This window comes from Onychostoma macrolepis, chromosome 13 (genome assembly GCF_012432095.1).
Source record: "Onychostoma macrolepis isolate SWU-2019 chromosome 13, ASM1243209v1, whole genome shotgun sequence".
In the NCBI taxonomy this organism is placed as follows: domain Eukaryota; kingdom Metazoa; phylum Chordata; class Actinopteri; order Cypriniformes; family Cyprinidae; genus Onychostoma; species Onychostoma macrolepis.
Window position 1 is genome coordinate 18,461,846 of NC_081167.1, and position 22,845 is coordinate 18,484,690.

The window sequence follows — 22,845 nt, forward strand, 5'->3', positions numbered from 1 at the left end:
TCATAATCCAATATTTTAATTTCCTATACAAGCCTTTATTTTGACATAATTTTTTTGGCATTTGTCAAGAGTTGGCTTCACCTCTGCATAAGCACTGTAATGCACTTGATGCACTTCTATCCCATCATCATTATTAATGTATATAATTAATATATATTTTGAATGTATTTTTAAGTAAATATGTTTTAATATATTTTATATATTAAAAACCATAAAACTGGATATAAATAATAAATGTTAATATTTTATAAACATCATTATACAAAATTTGGGGTCAGTATGATTTTATAAAATGTTTTCCAAAAAAACATTTTGCTTATGTTCATCTAGACTGCATTTAGACATTTGATCAGAAATATGATAAAACTGTTAAATTGTAAAATATTATTAAAATCTGAAATGGTTTTTTTTTTTTTTTTTTTTTTTTAAATAAATATTTTAAAAAGTAATTTATTCCTGTGATGGCAAAGCTGACATTTTAGCAATTTAATGCACCCTTGCTAAATAAAAGTATTAATTTCTTTAAAAAAACAAAAAACAAACCGACCCCAAACTTTTTAGATGGTAGTACTTCAGCCCGATTTGAGTTGAACTGTGGTGCTCAGGAAACACACATTCAAATCTGGCTTCTGGGATTTATTTATTTATTAATACTATTTTGTCTTTCTTTTACCCCATAATTCCCTGTTTCTTTTCCATTTTTCATATCAGTTTAGTGGCAAAATATCTAAATGAAACGCATTCCAATGTGAACAATATCTGTATCGTTACACTGTGATGTTCCTCAGGCGTTTAATGAAAAGCTCTATATTTATATTCCAGTTCTGACGTCAGTGTCACTAGCACTTACCCACTTTAGAATACTGATGCCATATCATGAGCACTGACATTCAGATCTACTGGAAATCATGTAGACTGCAGGAGATTTCACGCACTGCTAAGCATTAATTTGTAAGCTAACTATGAAGGCTGTAATCATGTGACCTGCACTTTCTTTCAACTTTGCAACTGTTTGACTTGCACATACATATTTCGGCATGTAGCCTACTATTGGCTAACCACCGCTTCTGTGACTTCCAGATTATCTGGAGTTTGCTATTGTGTTGTGAGGACCATTCTGGTATTCATGCAGTGTCATGACATGTTACAATAGGGCTGACATAGGGGCATCCAGCGGTCATGTGTCCTTTTGTTCCAGCGGTATTCTCACTGTGTGATGTCACCATGAGTCCATAAGACATCCACTAGATCAACATGTGGGGAATCAGCTTTGAGATGTCCGGTTTGGTGATGCATATGACCAGTAGCTATTCTCCTTGTCTCCCATCACTCCTTAAAGCCTCTGAGACTATTAAATAAGCTCAGTGCTGCAGGAAATCTAGCACACATAAAATATTGAGAGTATGCCTAAATTATTTGATAGTTCTGGTAGTGAAAGCTGGAGCATTGCTGCATCGCTCCAGAGAGGAAGCAGTTCTTTGCTGAGGAACCTTAGTCCTGTAGTTTATATGCACTGTTTTGTGGCTTGAAATGTTATTATTACTAATTAACATATTGTATAGTTAGCGTGATGTTAACTTCACATCTTATGTGGAACTGAATCACTGATAATCAAGACTGGGAAAATTCGCTGGGAAAACTTGAGCTGCCTGGGATTATGCCGCTATATCTCTGTGATTTAACCGTTTAATCAGTTTATATAGAGATGAATAAAGTGTTGAATAAATTCTAGGTGTAAAACTGCCAAAAGGAGTGATTACCTCATAAAACACTGTGATAGCCATTGGTAATTTTGAGATATGTGTATATTCTCTCCAGACTTTGGATGAAAAAATGTATTCAAGTTTACTATAGGTACTTTAGGATTGGAAACTGGGTCAATGCTTGAAATGACATATTAGCATACTATTTACAATTGCCATAGTATAACACAGGGTTCCTCAAATCTTTCCCTGGAGGGCCAATCTGCTCCAGAGTTTAGCTCCAACCCTGATCAAACTCACCTACCTGTGATTTTCTAATGATCTTGAAGACTCTGATTAGCATGCTCAGGTGTGTTTGATTAGGGTTAGAGCTAAACTCTGCAGGAAAGTGGATCTCGTGGGCCAGATTTGAGGATCCCTGGTATAACATGTACACACCAGTTGGCAGAATGCTAGTATTCCAGTTGGAGCACAGCATTTGTCTCCCTCTACTGGTCAACCTCTGTCATTACCTCAATCTCTAGTACACATTGTACCCTCTGGCATAAAAATGAGCATATCACAACCTTTTTTTTATTTTTTATACCAAGATGCTTTTTTCTTAAGCCCATTTGAAGTTCGGTTATGCTTACAATTAGAATTTTAGAAGATGCACATAATATGATCTGCTGGAGTATTGGGTTAGTGTTATGTTAACACCATTATTATCAGATGTGTGTTTAGAGCTGTTTTCTGTTTCACTCCCCTCTCTGACAGACTAATAGCTGTCCTTTTGGTTCAGGTTAGCTTTGTTTGAACAGCATTGTGGGTTGTCACACTCACAGCAGTGTCTGTGGCTGGAACCCAGCAGTGCTGTTCTGTGCCGGACAAGCCTGGCTGTCTCCAAGCAGACGAATTCACCAACAAATCCCTCATGTCTTCTGTCTCCTTTAGCTTTTCACATTATGTTACAACTCATTTATTGCAGATGTTTACTTGTTTACTAGATATATTGTCCTGCAGCATCTGCAGATTCTTATGCTGATTATTTTCATTTACTGCATTTTAAATTTACTGCTGGAATATGCAATTACCCCTGTCTCGGTAGCATTAATAAAAAATGTTCAATAAGATTAAATTAACAGAGATGTATTATATAGTTTTTTCCACCATCTAGAGGATAGTTTAAAATATAAAAGACTAGGATGTGGAAAACCCATTCTTAGTTTTTTAAAACCCCCGAGAGAAGCATAAGCTTGATGATACAGCGTTCCACCTAATTTCCTCTGCAGACTTTTCAGAAATAAATCAGTGTTTTATTTTCCCATACCACAAAATAAATGGGTTTTTATATGTGCTAATAGACTTCCTGTGCATATGTGGATCTATGTGAAAGAGAAGGAAATTTGAAGCTTCGGCCAGGATTTTGTGCAAGTTGCCAGTGTGTGTGTTGTCTAGCACATGGGAGCATATGTCTAGAGAGCACTGTCACCATGGCAACAGTGTGCTTGCCAGATATGTGAAAACATCTCTGCACGGGCTGAAACGCTCATCAACTGGTAATTATCTCACCCAATGTCATTAACTCTAAAATTAGACTGGAGGTCTTTTGAAATGCACTCCTTGCCATCTGTCTTTGAATTACAGTATTTTGTATGTTTTATTAATAATATTATCTTTTAACACATTGATATTGTAATATAAACTAGATATTGCATCACATCAAGAAGCATACTGTTTATATTGCTATAATTTTCTATCTGTATCAAATTAGAGCTTTGTATCTCAATGATTTTGGGTTTGACCTGCACTCATTCCCTATCATATCCATTTACACCTTGTGTTTGAGTATTTTGCATAAAATTATATGATCAGCAAGCATGTACATGCTTTGTACATGCTTGTCAGAAAAGATATTGAGTACTTTCATTCATTCTGCTGAGGTTAGCAGTGGGAGAAGAGAAAATCTCTTATTTTGCTGATAAACTGCTGGGTATTTCATGTCAGTCGTCGCATTAGCAGGCATATGTCATTTGTGGCATCTGTTTAATTTACATACACTGTAGGTACAGTATTTAAATGAATTAACTGTTGATTGAATTAAAAATTTGACTTGGCACCATAGAAGACCACTACCATTTTGACATGCTGACAAAAGTGTACACTGTTCAGATGCAGAATCATACGATACGATACGATACGATATGACACGATACAACTTTATTGTCAGACAAAGTCTGAAATTTGTCTTGTGTTACAACATGTTCACTCACAATTACAAGACTTGTAGACAAATGGCAGACAGGACCCTTACAATCACAAAAAAACAAAAAACAAACTAAAAATACCTTTTCAAAGCTCCGGTACAGATTTATGTTTTGTGTAATTTATTCAGCTCTAGATTAAAACATACTTCAATCTAATTTGATTATATTCAATTAATTTCTACTGAAGACTCCAGAAGGCTGGTTTATGCTAATTTGCTCCAGGTCTAGATTGTGTTGCTGGTTAAGATGCCTGGTTAGCATCCCATGCTGAAGACTAGCATCCAAAACACATGCAGCTTTTTTCAGCAGGGAATGGGTGTGTTCACTGCACTAAAAGCATCAGTACATTCATCAGAGTTTGATGCAGCAAAACTGCGCGTATGACTCCAGCCAAATCCTTGCTGTAGACACTAATAGTGAAAACAAAAGTTCCAGTGAAGAAAACCATGATGGAATTAACATAAAACTTGCAATACAGCTGGGTATTTCAGCTTGGATGGAGAGAAAGAAATGGATCAAATGGAGGAATAAGGAAAAAAAACATTGATTATATATAGAAAAACACAGATTTTCTTTATATTACAGCTTCCCAGTGGGAAATCTGCTTCTGTCCTCACCGTGGGGGAGGGAAACGTGCCTGAGGATGTGTTAAAGGGAGAGAGAGAGCCAAGCAGTGAGTCTGCAAGTGGCGAGTATCTGCAACGGGTTTCATTTAGATAAAGCCCACCTTCAGCGATAGATCGAAGAGAGAGAGAGCGTACGAGATTGAAAAAGAGGGAGGGATGGAGAGAAGGGGGAAGAGGACGTAACACACAAAGGGATAGAATCAAAGCTTCAGATTTCAGGAATTGCCATTGGGAATAGGGAAAAGGTGTATGAGTGACCGTGAGGCTGTGATCGGTGGCAGATATGGCAGTGAGCGCGTGGCAGGCTCTGTCTCCGCTGCAGTGGGCTCGCTGGGGCTGGGACACGCTTCTGGGAGGGACATCTGAAGAGGATGGGGCAGACCCAGCCCTAGGGCTCCTCCGGCGCCTCAGCTGGACCTCCAGGCATGATTACATGATCCAAGGCAGGCAGAGGTGAGCGTGGGATAACAGCAGAGAAAGGACAGGGACTAATGCGGTGAGACTAGGTGGGGGTCTGCACATCTGTCTGAGGCTGCGCCTTTGTTGCTGTATGTTCGCCTGCGGTATCACATATTGTTTCAGATCTGTGTATGCTGATGCCAATACCGAAAAACATTCACAAACTGACATTTTGTTGTATTGATGTAAAAAGCAAAATGGACATCATCAGTCTTGACTGAAATGACAAATGTGTTAATGTGTGAAAATAGCATGTCCAATGGGATACTCAGTAGTTAAAAAAAAAAATAGACTCCATGGCTGAGCATAATATGTGTTTGAGCTGCTGTTATTGGTCTCCTAGCTGCAGGTTCAGCGCTTTAATTTCCATCTGTAATAATCCACCAGGGCCTACTAGACACATGCTGATGCAGGCGTTTGTTTATAAGGTCTGGCACACGATGAATGATTGTTTAATATACTTTAGGTGTATCTGAATTTATTTGATCCTGTAGTGTAAATATGAGCTGTGATGTGTTGTCTCATAAATTGATGTTGCTTGTTTGCTGTATTAGTGCTGGATTTGATATGCAGCTTCGTTATATGGAAACAAAACAGACTTGATGTTTATACTTCAATGAGATTATTAAATCAACTCTTAATTCAATATATTCAGACCTTCTTCTGTCTCCCTGTTTCTTCTGCAGGAGTTCAGACTCAGACGGAGCGTTCGAAACCCCTGAGTCCACCACCCCTGTGAAGTCTGCTTCTCCACCAGTGCCCCCAACAGAGCCCCCCTGCACCAACTCGGAGGCATTGTCCCAAGAACACACAGGTACGTTTAGATCTCTATTCCATCGCAATTCACACCACAGTTTGCCTTATGTGGAGTCAAACTGTTTTATTTATCATTTGAATAGCTTCAGGAGGGTTTACTGAACTTTGAAATGTTTAGAGATTACAGGACATTGACAAATAGCACTGTGTCTTGTTTTGAACAAATGTTGTAATATTAAATATAAAGTAAAAAACTGGACAGTATACTAAATGAAAATAAATAGTAAGTGAATATTATAGCAGATCACAGAGCAACAATAAATCGTAAACCTGAAAACAGAATTTACTATTAACTATTCTTAATTCTGAAACCCAGGAAATGTTATGGAAAACTGAGTAGAGATATATATATATATATATATATATATATATATATATATATATATATATATATATATATATATATATATATATATATATATATATATATATATATATATATATATATATATATTAATATATTCATATATTAATTATTTGGTATCTAAGGATCTATGTTATATGTCTATGGTATATACAAAGTTTAGATGTCAGTTTGTGCTTTGTTGTAAACAAAGAGATGGTCTAATTAAATTCTTTAATCAATAACTTTGTTTCTCCTCGTGTCTTTTTTTAAACCAGTATTCTTGTTATTTTTAAATTTCTTGTTCTTATTTAAAAAAAAGAAGAAAAAAAAGAAGAAAAAACAAGAAAGGGCTGCCTTTTCACTTCCATTATTCTCAGACAGGAGTACTGTGGTCTTTGTTATCAAACACTGCACTTGTACTCCCTCTAGTGGATATACAGTGTATTGCTACTGATTTTTATTTCAAGAAAGATCTAGAAGAAAAAAAAATCTAAACTAACAAACGTTACTTGTACTTTTTGCACTCTATCCTTCTTCAGTTGTTATTAACATGAAATAATATCAATGCATCTGTGAGTACTCTTCTGTATAGTAGACAGAAGTACATGTAAATGTATAGTAACATGTCATTCTCTATCTTCACAGCTTCCACTGCTGACATCTCTGCCAGTGAAGCTCAAGACCCAAATGAGCTTCAATCTCCCAGTCGCTCTCAATCTATAGTCTTTGATGAGGACAAACCAATAGCTGCTAGTGGCACCTACAACATAGATCGCTTAATTGTTGATGACTCTTTCCCAGAATCAAATTTTGGGTCTGAACCATCAAGCCGAGCGCCTCTCACCCGCTCTCTAAGCCTACAGTCTGGTGAGTTAGAGAGCCCAGGAGACAAATCCTCAGGAGGAACCTCAGACAAACCCATCCACCCACGAGCAGAGTCCTTCAGCATAGGAACAGAAAGTGCTCCGGGAACTCTTCGTAAAGTGAAGAAGCCCCGTCCAGGTTCCCTAAAGAAGAAACCTCTTTCCCGGCAGAACTCAAACCCAGAGCATTCCTCTCCCAAAACAGTCTCCTCTGGCAGCACGCCAGAGGAGAAAAAGAGAGGGAAACCACAGCCTGAAAGCCCCTTGCAAACCCAAGAGAGGCCTAGCTCCTCTCCCAGCCCTAGTCCTAGTCCTGCTGGTACCCTACGGAGGAATAGGATAAAGTCTCGAGTTGAAAGTCCTCCACCTTTGGCTGAGGAGGTCACTGTCAGCTCAATATCAAGTCAACTCCAACCGGTGCTTCCTGATCCAGTGACCGAGGTTCCAGCTGTCCCCGACGAGGAGTCTCCTATCCCTCCCAGTGCCTCCTACAAATGGGATCCGGACAACTTTGAGAATATTGACCCATTCCATACAGGAGGCAGTAAAGTTGCCAACTCGCCCGTCTTGGGCAGGAAAGCCGACTTTACGTCGGTTTCAGACACCTCTGTTGCTGTAGAGGAGCCTCGTGCCTCTTCCCCTGCTAAAGAGCAACCCATCAACACTGAGGAACAGCCAATCACCAAGCGCCAACCAGTCAGACTGGAGTTTGACTATTCAGAGGACAGTGGAGAGGCACCACGCAGTACTCCTCCTCCTAAAAACCTAGGCAAGAAATCAGGAGCCAAGATGCCCATCCGAAAGCCCAAACTGGGGATTAAGAAGGCCCCTCCACCCCAGACAGAGCAGCTAGACAATGCACCTGTCCCTGCACTTTCAAATGACATTGATGATATCCCGATCCCCAAGGGGTCATATAACTTCGATCCCAACAAGTGGGATGACCCTAACTTTAATCCATTTTCTTCAAGCACTGGTATCCCCAACTCTCCTCACCTGTCTAGTGGATCTTACAACTTTGATTCTGACTCCTTTGATGACTCAATCAATCCCTTCAAATCATCCAAAAAGATGGGAAACTTGCCTCCGAAAGCTGCCTCTTTTGACAAATCCAGCAATGACAATGAGAATGAAAATGATAACATTGTTGAGTTGGAGGATCACAACCAGAACAAACCTGCCAAAAACAAGAAGAAGCCTCTCAAATCGTAAGTCTAATTCCATTTCATTTCAAAGTACATCATCCATTATAGTGTACAGTGTGTTATTCTTGTAACTTTTCTTGTGTAGATTTCTACATGGTCAGATAACATGTGTATGTAAGTGGGTGTTAGTACTTGTTTGTCAGCCTCTGTCACATGTCTGTTGATCTCATGTATCACAGGAAGTCCAGCAATGTCTCTTCTCTGTGTTGTTTCTTGTAAGTAGAGAGAGGGTGGAAAAATCAGCATCAGTAATAATATAGCTTAACATAAAATGTCGCTTTAACATATTTTAACTCATGAGCTCACTGTCAGTTGTTTTATCATTCAATTTAATACATATGACTGATTTCACATCACATCATTCCACGTCACCTCCTTCTTCCTCGGCTACATGTTTTGATATTCTCCAATGAGAATGTGTTGCCATCTAGTGGACCCTCAAACAAGTGCAGTCGATTCCAAGAGCAGAAGATGAATTCAGGCATGCGAATGTACACAGGGGTACAAATTTTGGGCAAGATAACATATGATTGGGTTACTATGTGCATGTAATTTAAGTTGAGCTTTGTTGACTATGCTTTTTTCAATGAATCAGACGTGAAGATCGATAGTTCATCAAATCTCTGAATTAACTGAATGAATGAAAACTCATTTCAGAAATCTTACCTCCTTAGGGTGGCCTAGTGGATAATAAATGTTGCAGGTTTTGCTAGAAAGCAGAAACTGTGGCCTGGAATGTTGACAAGGGAATTTTTGTTGTGCCTTTTGAGCAAGACATTATTTTCTTTGTCTAAGGCCCCTTGCACACCCTGATTCATTACTACAGCTATTTAGGGAGTTTATTGGATAATTTGCTCCTATTTCAGATTAATCTATCTAATATATTTTGCTCAGCTGCAGACTTTCCTCTATAGTTCTCGCAAAATTCAAGGTTTTCAACTTTTTTTTTTTTTTCAACACAAATGTCTTTTCAGATTTGACATGAGGTGTGAAGCAATACTCCTGAAATATTTACATCACATTGAAATCTGCCAACAACAGCAACAGAATAGGATTTGAAATGCTTCTGTTATGTGAGGCATCTGTCACTTTCTTGGGTCACTGAGCAATTTAACAGGGGCTACGGGGATTAAAACTAACTGGGTCAAGGCAGAGACTGTGGAGTATTAAGGATATTTTTGTTTTTATTTTCTAATTCTAAACCACAAATCTTTACTGCATTATTGCCATACTTTTGCAAAACATATTTCCGAGTCATCTCTAGTATCTGTTGGTCTTAATTTCCTGCCATGTTTCCTTTCGTAAAGACTGCATTAGCAAAACAATGTTTACTATAAAAAACACATTTGCACAAGAAAACTACAAACTGAAAAACATAACATTGATATATCCCACTAATAGATCAATCATTCTGTAAACCCTGAATAATCCATTATATGGTAAGATCTTAACTCATGAGATTTAATCCTTAATAATAAGCACCATCATTTACTGTAAGAATTACAATATATTTGCATTGTCAAAAGGATTTTTAAAACCTTTATCAAAACAACACAACAGGTATGTATTATTTAACTAAAACTTGTATTCAGTAGAATGTACGGTATCTGTTAAAAAACTGTTGTTTATAATAAGTATGGTTGGGTTTTTAAAAAGATGTATATGCTGATTGGTTGGACAAAAAATGGTTGGATGTTGTCTTTGTTCTATATTAATACTTTGAGTAACCACAAATTTCTTGTTTTCTTTAACAGTAACACTTTTAGAGTGAAGAAATCACCAAAGAGGACTCAGATTACTGAGCCATCTGCTCAGGTAAGTTAAGACATGGGCGTACATTCACCTACAGTACACACACAGTCACTGCAGATATTCATTCTGAAGATGGTCTGTTTTTCTCCTTCGCTGTCACCTCATATCATAACAGTGTTGTCCTGTGTGTTCTCCACTCTCGCCCTCCACTTCACACACACATAATCACCTGCAGGAGGACTCGCCTGATGCCAATCCTGAGCCTTCACAAGATCACGCCACAGATGAGGAGAAACTGGCTTCCTCCACCAATCAGAAATGGACTAGACATGATGTAGAGGTGGAACTGAACTCTGACCCCCAAGACTTCCCGCAGCCGACTGACTTTACAGCTTTTGTCAACGAGAACAGTTTACCAGCACAGAGTGATGGTGAGAGAGTGGAGGAGTCTCTTATTATGTTACTACATTATGTCTAATCATGAGTCATGGATTTTCTTTCCACAGTCCTGCATTGCTTTACATAGATGATTTGGAAGAGTAAGAAGAGGATTGATTTAAAATGCAAAATAAGAGTAATGGTCCTAAAAATTAAAATGATTTGTTTCTGTTTATTTTGGGGTAAAATGGTTTTGTGAGATTCATCCATCAGATAATTTCCCACGTGATACAAGTTTGCCTACAACCCAAAGCTGGCCCGTTTTATTAGCCTTTGACCTACAGGGAACCATTTATACCCTAGGGCAGTTTCTGCCTGAAACTAAGTGGGTCAATAGTACAGAGGCAGATGAATTATACAGCCACTCTCATATTGGTTCTGTCAGTCTGAACTGATGATCAGCATAGAAAGAATATTCTTTGAAAGCCTTATATTATTTTCATGCCTATGTAACCTTTAAAAATCATTTAACCTGTTATACCTTCTCTCATTTTCTCTGGTGTCTTTTCTGCAGTTACAGACTATGAGATTGAATACATGGAAAAGATTGGCTCCTCTGCACCAGTGAGTATCTCCCTGACTCATTGACGCACTAAACTTAGGGAAATTTTATGTGTGTGACAAACACCTAACTAATGTTAAATTACAGACCTTTTATGTGAATACATGTATGTTTTTTTTATAGCCTCTCTCGGTGAAGAAACCAACACTTTATCTGAAGCTGGACTCTGTGACAGACAGTCCAAAGAAGACTTCCAACATGCAAGATTCAGAGCCCAACTCTCCCTGCACTGGGTAAACCAAACACACACACACACACACACACACACACACACACACACACACACACGTATACAGTGGGGGGGGAAAAAATGTAATCCCCTGCTGATTTTGTACGTTTGCCCACTGACAAAGAAATGATCGGTCTATAATTTTAATGGTAGGTTTATTTGAACAGTGAGAGACAGATTAACAACAAAAAGTTATAAATTGATTTGCATTTTAATGAGTGAAATAAATATTTGATCTCCTATCAATCAGCAAGATTTCTGGCTCCCAGGTGTCTTTTATACAGGTAAGGAGCTGAGATTAGGAGCACTCTCTTAAAGGGACTATAGTCACTAAGAAAACAATTCTTGGTAACACACTACGGCGTGAAGGACTGAAACCCTGCAGCGCCCGCAAGGTCCCCCTGCTCAAGAAAGAACATGTACAGGCCCGTCTGAAGTTTGAACATCTGAATGATTCAGAGGAGAACTGGGTGAAAGTGTTGTGGTCAGATGAGACCAAAATCGAGCTCTTTGGCATCAACTCAACTCACCGTGTTTGGAGGAGGGAGGAATGCTGCCTATGACCCCAAGAACACCATCCCCACCGTCAAACATGGAGGTGGAAACATTATGCTTCGGGGGTGTTTTTCTGCTAAGGGAACAGGACAACTGCACCGCATCAAAGGCACGATGGACGGGGCCATGTACCGTCAGGGCCAGGGCATTGAAGCCAGCCAGGGCATTGAAAATGGGTCGTGGATGGGTATTCCAACATGACAATTACCCAAAACACACGGCCAAGGCAACAAAGGAGTTGTACGTTTCTCTGGATTTTTTTGTTGTTATTCTGTCTCTCACTGTTCAAATAAAATTGCCATTTAAATAAAATTACTACCATTAAAATTATAGACTGATCATTTCTTTGTCAGTGGGCAAACATACAAAATCAGCAGGGGATCAAATAACCCCCTGGGCTGGGCAAGTTAACGCATTAATTAATTAATGCCGACAATTATTTTATTGGGCATTAATGCAGTTTATATTATTATTTTGAAAGCCCGTTGCTCACTGGCTCAGAATTCACATACAGACAAACCACAGTTCACAGGAGGGGTGTGATGTTGATTGGGATTGGTGTCATCACGCGTCTCAAGCAATGAGAGCATTCTGGGTGGGCCTAAGACTGCAGGCTCGCTCACATGGACGCTCCCGATAAAATTATTTAGGCTAAGCATCAACAATCACAAACCACTGTTCACTGTTATTTTTAAACAGAAAAGAATGCAACGTGCTCGTAATCACGACTTCATACGTGGGAAATGGGAAGTTCCCAATAGCACGTGAAGACAGCAGAGAAGCCTCTCGCTTAGCACAGTGGAGTGCATCGTTTTGTTAATTTTGTGGCTTATTATTTTGAGTCGTTTGGGACGCAGTATCACACAGCCCTCTCACAATGTATTGCTTTACAGATCTATCACTTTTGCCGCTAAGAAATGTTAACACAATCATGCTGCAGGTATGAGAAGTTCCGTGTTCCGGCGTGGTAATTCTCCCGCATTCCGCACAAGTGTTGTCCCGTGCCGCACTCTGCTGCATTGGGTCCCTCTAGTGCAGGTCTCTACTCAGAAGGTGCACGTTATAATGTTACGATCGAGGCTCTGGACTCTGAGCATAACTTGTTTTTCTATAACAAACTATAAAATATTTTATTTTTTATTACACAACATCATAACATAACATCCATTCAAAACAAACAAAACAACAGACATATAATCAATACTTTAAATGTCCAGTCAAAATGGAGAGAGAGAGGGAGGGAAAAAAGAAAAAACATTCCTTTTATATAATCGAGTATGTTAAAGAAAAAACCCTGTCAAGCATCAATAGTAGAGGGCTTGGCCCCATTAATTCATGCTGTTGTACATTCACAAGTCACTATTTTCAGGAGGCCATGGATCCAATATGTTTTTCCACACATGTGCTGTGTAAACCAGTTCTGTATTATTGTCGTCTTCGCAGCTGTAAAACCAGCAAACAACATTCTCTTTTGTATTAAGCTTATACAGAGACCAGAATCATCATTAAGAAGACACAAACTTGGGTTAGCAAAGCAATCAATTTGTAGTAAGGAGGATAAAATCAGGTTTACATGTGTCCATAGATTAATGACGATAGGACACTCTCAAAACATATGAAGAAAAGTACCTGATGATGCAGTATTACATATATGGCAGTTAAAATTTGGTTGTAGTTTCAGTTTGAATCTTTTGTAAGGAGTTATGTATGCTCTATGAATGACTTTGAAGTGAATAAGACGATGAGCCAAGCTTTTAGATGTTAAGCTGAGGTTAGACCACACTCTCTCCCAGTCGACAGATAAGGTCAGATAATTCCCTATTCCAAATAGTTTTAATAGAAAGAGGTTTTGTAATGCAATCAATAATTGTATTATATATTAAGGAAACAGATGGCTGACCAGAAGATGGTGCAATCCAATCCCGCATAGGATGAAAGGAAATGGGAGATGCCCAAGGAAGTCCATATGCTTTGAGAGCAGAACGTAATTGAAGAAAGACAAAATATGCGGATGCTGATAAACAAAATTTAGTTCTTAATGTCTGAAATGAGCAGAGGCCCTGGTTATCATATATATCACCGCACGTGTTAACGCCTAAAGAAGACCAAGAGGGTTGGACAAATGGACGATTTCCGCATGCAAAATTAAAATTGTGCCATAAAGGTGTACTGTTACAAAATTTGAAGGGTCCTCCTATCAGACAAAATATCTTGGACTCTATTTGGTTTAACCTTGTCAGCTTCAATCACTCTCCATGAAACTTTCGATTGAGGATCAACCCAATTATAAAGAGCCTTAACTTGGAACAACCAATAATACAATTCAAAATTTGTGGCAAGTTTGAATCTGGGGCATTTATCATTCCAGATAAGTTGAGAAAGTATTGAGTTGATCTCTTTAAAGTAACCTTGAGGGGGGGAACAAACTATAAATTATTTTCTATAAAAACTTTAATGCCCTGGCAGTGGCAAATAGCTTTGGTTTTAGATTTCATTTTATTACATGTTTGAATTGAGATTTACAAGAAATATTTTAACTACTACTATTTAAAAGGAATACTGCTGTAAAAAAAAAAAAAAAAAAAAAAGCAACCTATTTGTTTAAAGTATTTGCAAACCAAATGTTATTGCACTTTTGTTTATATAGCAGTACTTTTAAACGGTGCTTAATTTGTAAATTTCGAGGTCCCGGAACAAAGCGAGGTGACGGATCCGGCATGTGATTAGTGGAGGAAGAGGTAACGGAGCATTCAGCCGATCACATTGGTGGGCCAGCTTAAGTGATTAACAGCGTGCATCAGTTGCTCTTATTAGGGTTCGTACATAAAAAAAAAAAAAAAAAAACCTGAAAAAGCCATGAAATTTTTAAACGGCAATTTCCAGGCCCGGAGAAAAAAGAAAAAAACAAAAACAAAAAAAAACAGGAATTTTATTTCACAAATCTCTGTAATAGAGTGATAATTAATCCTGTCCAGAATTTCGTGGGGGATTGTGTTTATATCACACAGTTTTACTCATCCCCGCAGCTTTCAAGTTTATAATGAGGGAAATTCCTGCAAACATTTATTCAATATAGCAAGTAGGTTATATGAGTAAATCAATCCACACAAACTAGCAGATTAAATCAGTCATTTGAAAACAGCGTGAGTGATTCAGCTGGACCACGTCTTCTCTCTTTCACTCTCTCAAAGCAGCTTCACATCGTCTGCAATACAACGAGCTGCTGCACGCTGTCGCTGATCCAAGACTTTCGCTCGCATTTCGGGACAGTTGACAATTGTCACTTGCTTAATCAGGTCATTGTTGCATTGTCACAAAAATCCACGTCTTTTTAAGCTAATCAGTAGGGTTACAATGTATCATTGCAAACGTTACTCTGTGCTCTAAAAATAGACATATTTTATGACATTGTGCCATGCAAGGTCTTTTCATAATCTAAAGAAACGTGCGATCATGTCAGTGGGGTACGGTTGAGACACAGTGTATCAACTGTACCCGGATTGGTCTCCTATTGCTTCACATGCTGTTTATTTGTACAGCGTTATGATAATAGGATAAAGGTCATATTTACACACATGCTACGCAAATTCTGTTAAAAAATTATATTTGTGATATTCCAACTGTCTATTATTAATGGATATATTTTCTAACATGAATGTTAAAAGGATTACATAGCATTTTAAGAAATATACAAGGTGGTAAAGTGAGTACAGTTGAGACACCCTTTATAGGTTGCTATGTACTGTATACAGTAACACTTCAATCATAGAAAATAAAATGCATACAGAGGCTGTGTGTGTTTGTGTACTGGTATTACCTACATTATGGGGACCAAATGTCCCCACAAGTATAGTAATACCAGTAAATTCACCTTCTGGGAATATTTTTTTAGGTCCCCATAATGAAACTAGCTTATAAATCATACAGAATGATTGAAAATGTAAAAATGCAGAAAGATTCGAGTGACGCGTAGGTTTAGGGGTAGGATTATAGAATATACGGGTATGTATATTATTATTTTTACTGTTATGTTTACATTTGTACTATTTGCCATATATTTTTGAAGTGTTAAATATTTGTTCCTGTTTTGTTTAACTGAATTTGAATTAAATAAAGCAAATAAATAAATTTATTTTATGGTTAGCCAGCTTTAGAGCATTAAGAATGGGTGTCTCAACTGTACCATGCTACTGTTTCAACTGTACACCATATGGGTACAGTTGAGACAAAAATGCACCTCGTGTTTATGAGCTAATTGTGGAAAATATTGGAAAAAATTATGCCTATTATCATTTTATGATATTTTAGTACACAAGCAAAATAAATATCATGTGAAAAATCACTTCATTTCAGCATCTAGTTTTTGTGTAGTGATGAAAAAAGCAGAAAGTGTCTCTACTGTACTCAGTCTACTCTACTCGCGCGCTCCAGAGGCTGTTTCAAGGCTGAGCACTCACAGTCACATCCAAAGCCATCTAGCGAGTATCATATTGAGTTATTTTTCATAGTTTGTTGTTGAGCCTAAGTGGCCAAATACACACAAAATTATGCAAAAATTCACCGTCCTGGCGAATATCCAGGTTTTTTCTTAAGTAAATGTGAACAGTTGAGAAAGAAATTGCATGCGTATAGGCTATTGGATCCGCATGTCTTGTGAGAGCAGAGAAGTTCACGTCGCGTCTTTTGCGTGCTCAGGTTCTTTATTTCAAATGTAGATGTATAGAGGATTTTTCATATATGCACACTATAGGTCAGCACAAACGTCTTTCATATTGGTGCGTGAGGAGGGGGATCCGACAAAATGAGGCTTTTTAATTTTTTAATTGCTTTTAAATGAAAAAAGTGCCCAATACACAACTTTTGAATTCATTATTGAATTTTGTGCATAACAATGTGATTAATCGCAGAAATATCATGCGATTAATCATGATTAAAAATGTTAATTGTTGCCACAATAAATATCATATATTATTATCATATACATCATATAATCATATATTGCTTAAAAATGCAATAACATTTCTTATGAGTACTAGTAGTCTGTGTACTCATAATATTTCCTATTCAAATAGGAAGTCTGTCTGTCAGTTGGCATCTGGTGCTAGATAACATAATTGCACCATTATGTCGACAAAAAGTCATTGTCATTTAGTCGGCTATTGAGCAACTGTAAAACCATGAAGATTATTTATTAGGAATATATTTGCTAAAGGTGGATTTTGTCAATTTTTAGGAGTACACCACACTCTCAGAAAAAAGGTACAAAACTGTCACTGGGGCGGTGCCCTTTAAAAAAAAACTATTAATATGTAATTTTAAAGTATCAATATGTGCCTTTTAAGGTACTAATATGAATCATTTAGAGGTGTATAAGGTACAAAGATGTGCCCTTTAGCTTTTGTACATTAGGGTACCATCCCAGTGACAGCATTGTACCTTTTTTTTCTGAGAAGGTATCATGTAGACTGACTCGTTTAAAATGAAAGCTATAAAACTTGATTCTCGGGGGTTAAAAGTTATTTACTTTGGCAATGTATTCTATGTGTTGAATTGTGTTGGTCTGATTCTTCCCAGGAGCTTTGAAGAGATGGAGGCTCAGATCTCGCAGGGGAAATCACCTGTGCTGCCACCACGTGGTGCTCATGACTCCATGGCCTCAGAGAAAAGCAGAAAGAGGGACAGTCAGTCTCAGAGTCGAACGCAGAGCAATGAGAGAGATGGAGCGGTAAGTGCAAACCAGTCAAACACCAAAAGAATCAGCACCTTTAAGAGTGTTTATTTCATTAGCTCAGATAATATGGAGCTCATACAATCAAAATACAAGAAAACACCACAAATGTGTAAGATGGGGTTATTTTTTATTTGTTACTAATGATTGCACAGCTTATCTGATACATTTGCAATGCTACACATTTTTGTTTTCAGTCTTAAAGGGACAGTGCATCCTAAATAAATGAATAAATAAATTCTGTCATTATTTACTCACCCCCATGTTATTTCAAAAACGTATGCTGTATTTTAATTTTTTTTTCAATTTAACACAAAAGGATGTACACTGTACAATGTACACTCCTTTTTTCTATATAACTGTCGATTTTCCAATTGTAACGATAGTAAATAATGACAGTTTTTTTTTTTTTTTTTTTTAGTGAACTCTCCCTTTAAGACAATTATTTTGCTAGGCATGCAGCTTACTTGGGGTCTCCCCACCAGAATCAGTACTGCAGAATGTTTATTCATAAGCTTCGTAAACCCATCATAGAAGTGTTATGCTGCACTAGGCTAAATACAAGCTTGCCCTGCCTCACTGACTCCCAGACACCTCCTACTCCTCTTCTCCCTCTTCTGCTCTCGGTTCCATCGCAGTCCCCCATCCAGGGCCCCATGGATCCCTCAGATCTACCCCTTTTAGACAGACTGTCTGATTCACCTGCTCCTCTCAGCTACCTGGAGCCTGATCTGGCAGAGACCAACCCCACTGCCTTCGCTCAAAAACTGCAGGTGTGTAGAGAGAAGCCTACCAGCCAACTATCCCTTCTTCCCTGGACCTTTGCAGCAGTGTGTGTGTGTGTGTGTGTGTGTGAGAGAGTGTGTGTCTTCACTCAGCGGTTTCTCACTGTGTTTGTTTGTCCCTCCAGTCTTTCATGTATCTTGTCTGCTTTGTTTTGTCTCTCATTTTTTGTTTTTAAAGGAATAGTTCAACCAAAAATGTAAATTCTGTCATATTTATTCTTTAAGTTCCTACAAGCCCCAGTTCCTAGAAGTAAATAGTAACTGGAGCTGGCAAGCTCCGAAATGAGTAAAAAGAACTATCAAAGTACACTACCATTCAAAAGTTTGGGGTCAGTATGATGCAATAAATTGATCAAAAGTGATTGACTTTTACATTGTTACAAATTTTGTTTTTAATAAATGCTGTTCTTTTGAACTTTCTATCCATCAAAGAATCCTAAAAGATCATGGTTTCCACGTTTTCAAAATTGATAATAATAAGAGATGTTTCTTGAAGCATCATGTCACATCCTTTAAGTCATCAGAGGAATAAATGAAATAAAAAGATAAATATATATATAAATATAGTAAAAAAGTTACTTTAAATTGTAATATTATTTCACAATATACAGTAACTGTTTTTACTGTATTTGCGATCAAATAAATACAGCCTTGGGATGCACAATAGACTTCTTTCAAAAACATAAAAAAAAATCTTAATGACTACAGATTTTTTAAGTGTATAGTTTCAAGTCTTCTGAAGACTTGTAAAGTTTGATAAGTCACATTGACAACTTTTATGTTGCTGTTATGGTGCTTTTTTGGAGCTTCACAGCCCCTGGTCCCCATTCACTGTTATTACAAGGTATCTCTTCAGATATTCTGATAAATATCTTCATTTGTGTTCCAGTGAAAGACAGAATTTTCATTTTGACTGATTTATTCCTTTAAAAAAATACCTACAAGTAAAAAAACTCCTAGAAAGGATCAATGGATCTCACCGCATACACAACGTTCACAGTAAAATGCGTACGAGTGTCTGTTTGTGTGTGTACAGTATATGTAAGTTTTTTTTTTTCCCCCCTCAGGTTTAGTATTTGCCTGAGGCCGGTACAACTCTAACCCTTCTTTTCCTCCTTACCCCGTCCCCACTTCATGGGTCACTCCCCCTTTCCTCCCCTCAACCCTCCCTTGTGGCCCAGGAGGAGCTGGTGCTCGCAGCCCTGAGGATAGAGGCTCTACAGGTAGCCAAAAACATCTCTCAGAGCCCCACTTTGTCCAGTGTGTCCCCTCAGGTACTGCGCTGAGCCAGCCCGCACCCGTGTGTGTGTGTGTGTGTGTGTGTGTGTGTGTCCAAGCACGAGTGTGTGTGTGTGTGTGTGATACCCCCCTTCTGAACCGAGCCCCCTGACTGCACCTTTGGGTATGAGTGTGAATACCCACCCATAAACTACCTCACCATACTGTGGACGTGACATCTCACCCCTGGTTCTTTAACCCGGCTCCTGTCCCCCGATTGGTGCTCCTTTTTTCCCCAATCCAACACCCTCTTGAGCAAAAGAGGTGTGTTTTTCCCCAGGGCTTTGTGACAATCCTGCATGTTCGCTTGGACAGGAGATCCATAGAAACAAAGGTCAATGTGACTTGGAAACTTACGCTGTATATAGACTCTATATTATTACATCAAATATGAATGGTTTGCAGATTTCATAATTTATATGCTTATCCTAAACAGAATGTTTATAGCTGCATTCCTCGTCACATTCATGCTAGTTCCTGGTTTCGATTTGTTACTAATTTACACTAACTCATTTGAATACAGTGGGTATACAGACCATCTGTATGCCTGGTTTGAGGCCGCTGGTGTGGCTTCACATGAAGCTTAGCTCAGATCTGCTTTCAGTCATGTTGGATGAGTGACCATCACCTCTGTCTCAGTATTTGTACAGGAAATGGAATGAACAGACTAATCTCGTATACACAAACATGCACACGTACTACAACCTCTCTAACATGCCTCATGTTCTTGCCGCTCCATTCTCATCATGTTGTCTTGCACGCTTCACAGTCTCGCCTCAAGAAGCCCAGCCCACGCCGCTGGAATCTCAACGGTTCTCGCATGGCTAAAGTAAGAAGGGCAGAAAACGTTCCCATTAAAGTCTAACTAGGTCTAGTCCATATATTCTAATCCCTCTGTCCCTGTACCACCTTTAGACTAAACCACCATTAGTCGAAAACTAGGTCTACAGACAAGAAACATCTCATCCTTCTCTTGTCCTTTCTGTTCACTGCAAGAAAAAAAAAAATCTTAATCATTAATTGTCCTTTTTCTATTCAAAATATTAAAACATTATCTATCTATCTATCTATCTATCTATCTATCTATCTATCTATCTATCTATCTATCTATCTATCTATCTATCTATCTATCTATCTATCTATCTATCTATCTATCTATCTATCTATCTATCTATCTATCTATCTATCTATCTATCTATCATCGAAATTAATATTTAGTTTATTAATATTTATCCTATTTTAAGTTTTTTTTATGTACTCTACCTTAAAAAGTTTGGGTTCAGTAAAATTTAAATACTTTTTTTTTCAGCAAGAATGCATTAAATGGATTAAAAGTGACAGTAAGACTTTCACATTGTTGCAGAACATTTCTATTTCAAATAAATACTTTTTATTTTAAAAATAATATTCGTCAAAGAATCTTGAAAAAATAATGTATCATGGTTTTTAAGCAACACAACTGTTTTCAGCGTTAATAAGGAATAATAAATATATAACAAATAATGATAAATATTGCTTGTACATCAAATCAGCATATAGAAACGATTAAGTGACACTGAAGACTGAAAATTCACTTTTGCGAGAACGGGAATAAATTACATTTTTAAATATATTAAAATAGAAAACAGTAATGTATGTGTGTGTATTTATATATACATAATAAATATACACAGTACACATACATATTTTATGTAAACAAAAACTTTTATTTTGGATGCGATTTAATCGTTTGACAGCACTGATAATAATAATTCACACTCACAGCAATACTGTTGTACTGTTTTTTTTTTTAATCAAATAAATTCATTCTTATTGAGCATAAGACTTTTGACAACAAAATGTAACCTCAAATTAGAATCTAAACTCTTTAAAGGACAGTAGCATACATATTAAAAACACATCAACTCTAACCCATTTTCCGGACATTTAATATGACTATCCACTTAACATTTTATAGATCTCTTAACTTTTTTTTTTTTTTTTTTTGAGTAATAGGTTTTGTCTCACTCTGTCAAAACTAGTGTGGTTATTTTTGTAGAAAACTGCAGGAAAATCCACACAGACAGATAGCAAACTCTGTCGCAGGACGTCCCGTATTCCACAGGTATTGTTTCTGCCCCTGAATAACCTCTAGAATTCATTTCAAAAATAGAGTTGATCTTTAATGTATCAAAAGTATTTCTGGAATAGTGCTGATAAATTTTAGGATTATGGAGTGCTTTCATATATAAAAAGAGTGACACTGTATTATATAGCTGGAGTAATGAGGTTCAGTGAATTGATGATCTTCTTAAAATATTCAATATTTTAACATACATTATTAGATAATGCTCTTCCTGAAATAGTCTCACAGACACATTTCACATGCTGCCTCAGCACATTCTCCATGATGTGTTCTTTATTTGACCTTTTCATTAGCAGTAATTTATCATTAATGGAAATACATGCACAGCTGCTCTGAAGATAACAGGAATACATCACAACCCCACGCTGAACTGAACTCTGTCTTGTCAATATTCATTTTTAAAGCTTTTTTTTTTTTTTTTCTCATTAGCATTTAGAGTTATTCCTCTGCCTCATTTCTCCCCCTCATTGTTTATGATTGGTGATGACGAACATAATGTTCTCTTGGGCTGGATTGGGCATTCAGGGAGTTTCTAGATTAGGTTATGCAGTAAGTGCCAAGACTCAGATCTAGACCTCAGATCTATAATGTATCGTATGTGGTCATAGGAGATCTGAGATCAACACTTCAACTCTAAATTTGATAGAGCACCATTTCAACATTTTGTATTAGGTTTTAATCTCAGTTTGTACCTCCCATATGTCTATATGCCTCGTCCATGATCTGAGAGTATTCCAATAATGCAGTAAATGGTATTAGGCATAAATTCTCCTTGCAGACCAAACATGTGGTGGGCATTCTGTATTTGTACCCTAACACATGGCCCCCTACCTTTGTATAAGAGTCAAACTCAATTAATCTCCTAAGCCAGCTCTGTTAGGAAGAATTAATCAGCTTTAATCAGCAAGTGGGTTTAAGGGCTAAACATGATGATTATTCAGTAACTACACCCCATCACTGGCTTATAAAGAGGCCTTGTGAAAACAATTGCTTTCTGAAAATGGTACATGTGAATATTCAGAAGTTAGTTATTAAATTACAGTACATTTACTGACAGTACATTTGTGCTTTTGTTTGTGCTTTTGAAGCAGATATTCATAAAACATGTCTGTCTTTTCCTGTAGGACGT

At 37.5% G+C, this 22,845-nt stretch overlaps 1 protein-coding gene across 27 annotated transcripts in view; it reads left to right on the plus strand.

Annotated features, from left to right (window-relative positions):
• tacc2 (transforming, acidic coiled-coil containing protein 2) overlaps positions 1–22,845 on the plus strand; it is a 74,713-nt gene that overhangs the window by 40,418 nt on the left and 11,450 nt on the right. For 15 of the 27 annotated variants that reach the window (XM_058796079.1, XM_058796055.1, XM_058796056.1 and 12 more), the window contains 12 exons: positions 5,721–5,848; positions 6,842–8,267; positions 8,444–8,479; positions 10,019–10,079; positions 10,192–10,447; positions 10,969–11,018; positions 11,140–11,249; positions 17,375–17,525; positions 18,167–18,301; positions 19,495–19,587; positions 20,361–20,420; positions 21,630–21,695. In XM_058796079.1, the coding sequence (XP_058652062.1) occupies positions 5,721–5,848; positions 6,842–8,267; positions 8,444–8,479; positions 10,019–10,079; positions 10,192–10,447; positions 10,969–11,018; positions 11,140–11,249; positions 17,375–17,525; positions 18,167–18,301; positions 19,495–19,587; positions 20,361–20,420; positions 21,630–21,695 (2,572 nt within the window). Of the gene's footprint in view, positions 1–5,720; positions 5,849–6,841; positions 8,268–8,443; positions 8,480–10,018; positions 10,080–10,191; positions 10,448–10,968; positions 11,019–11,139; positions 11,250–17,374; positions 17,526–18,166; positions 18,302–19,380; positions 19,588–20,360; positions 20,421–21,629; positions 21,696–22,845 lie in introns of those variants that run through there. The other 12 variants (XM_058796059.1, XM_058796082.1, XM_058796057.1 and 9 more) reach the window with 10 other exon arrangements.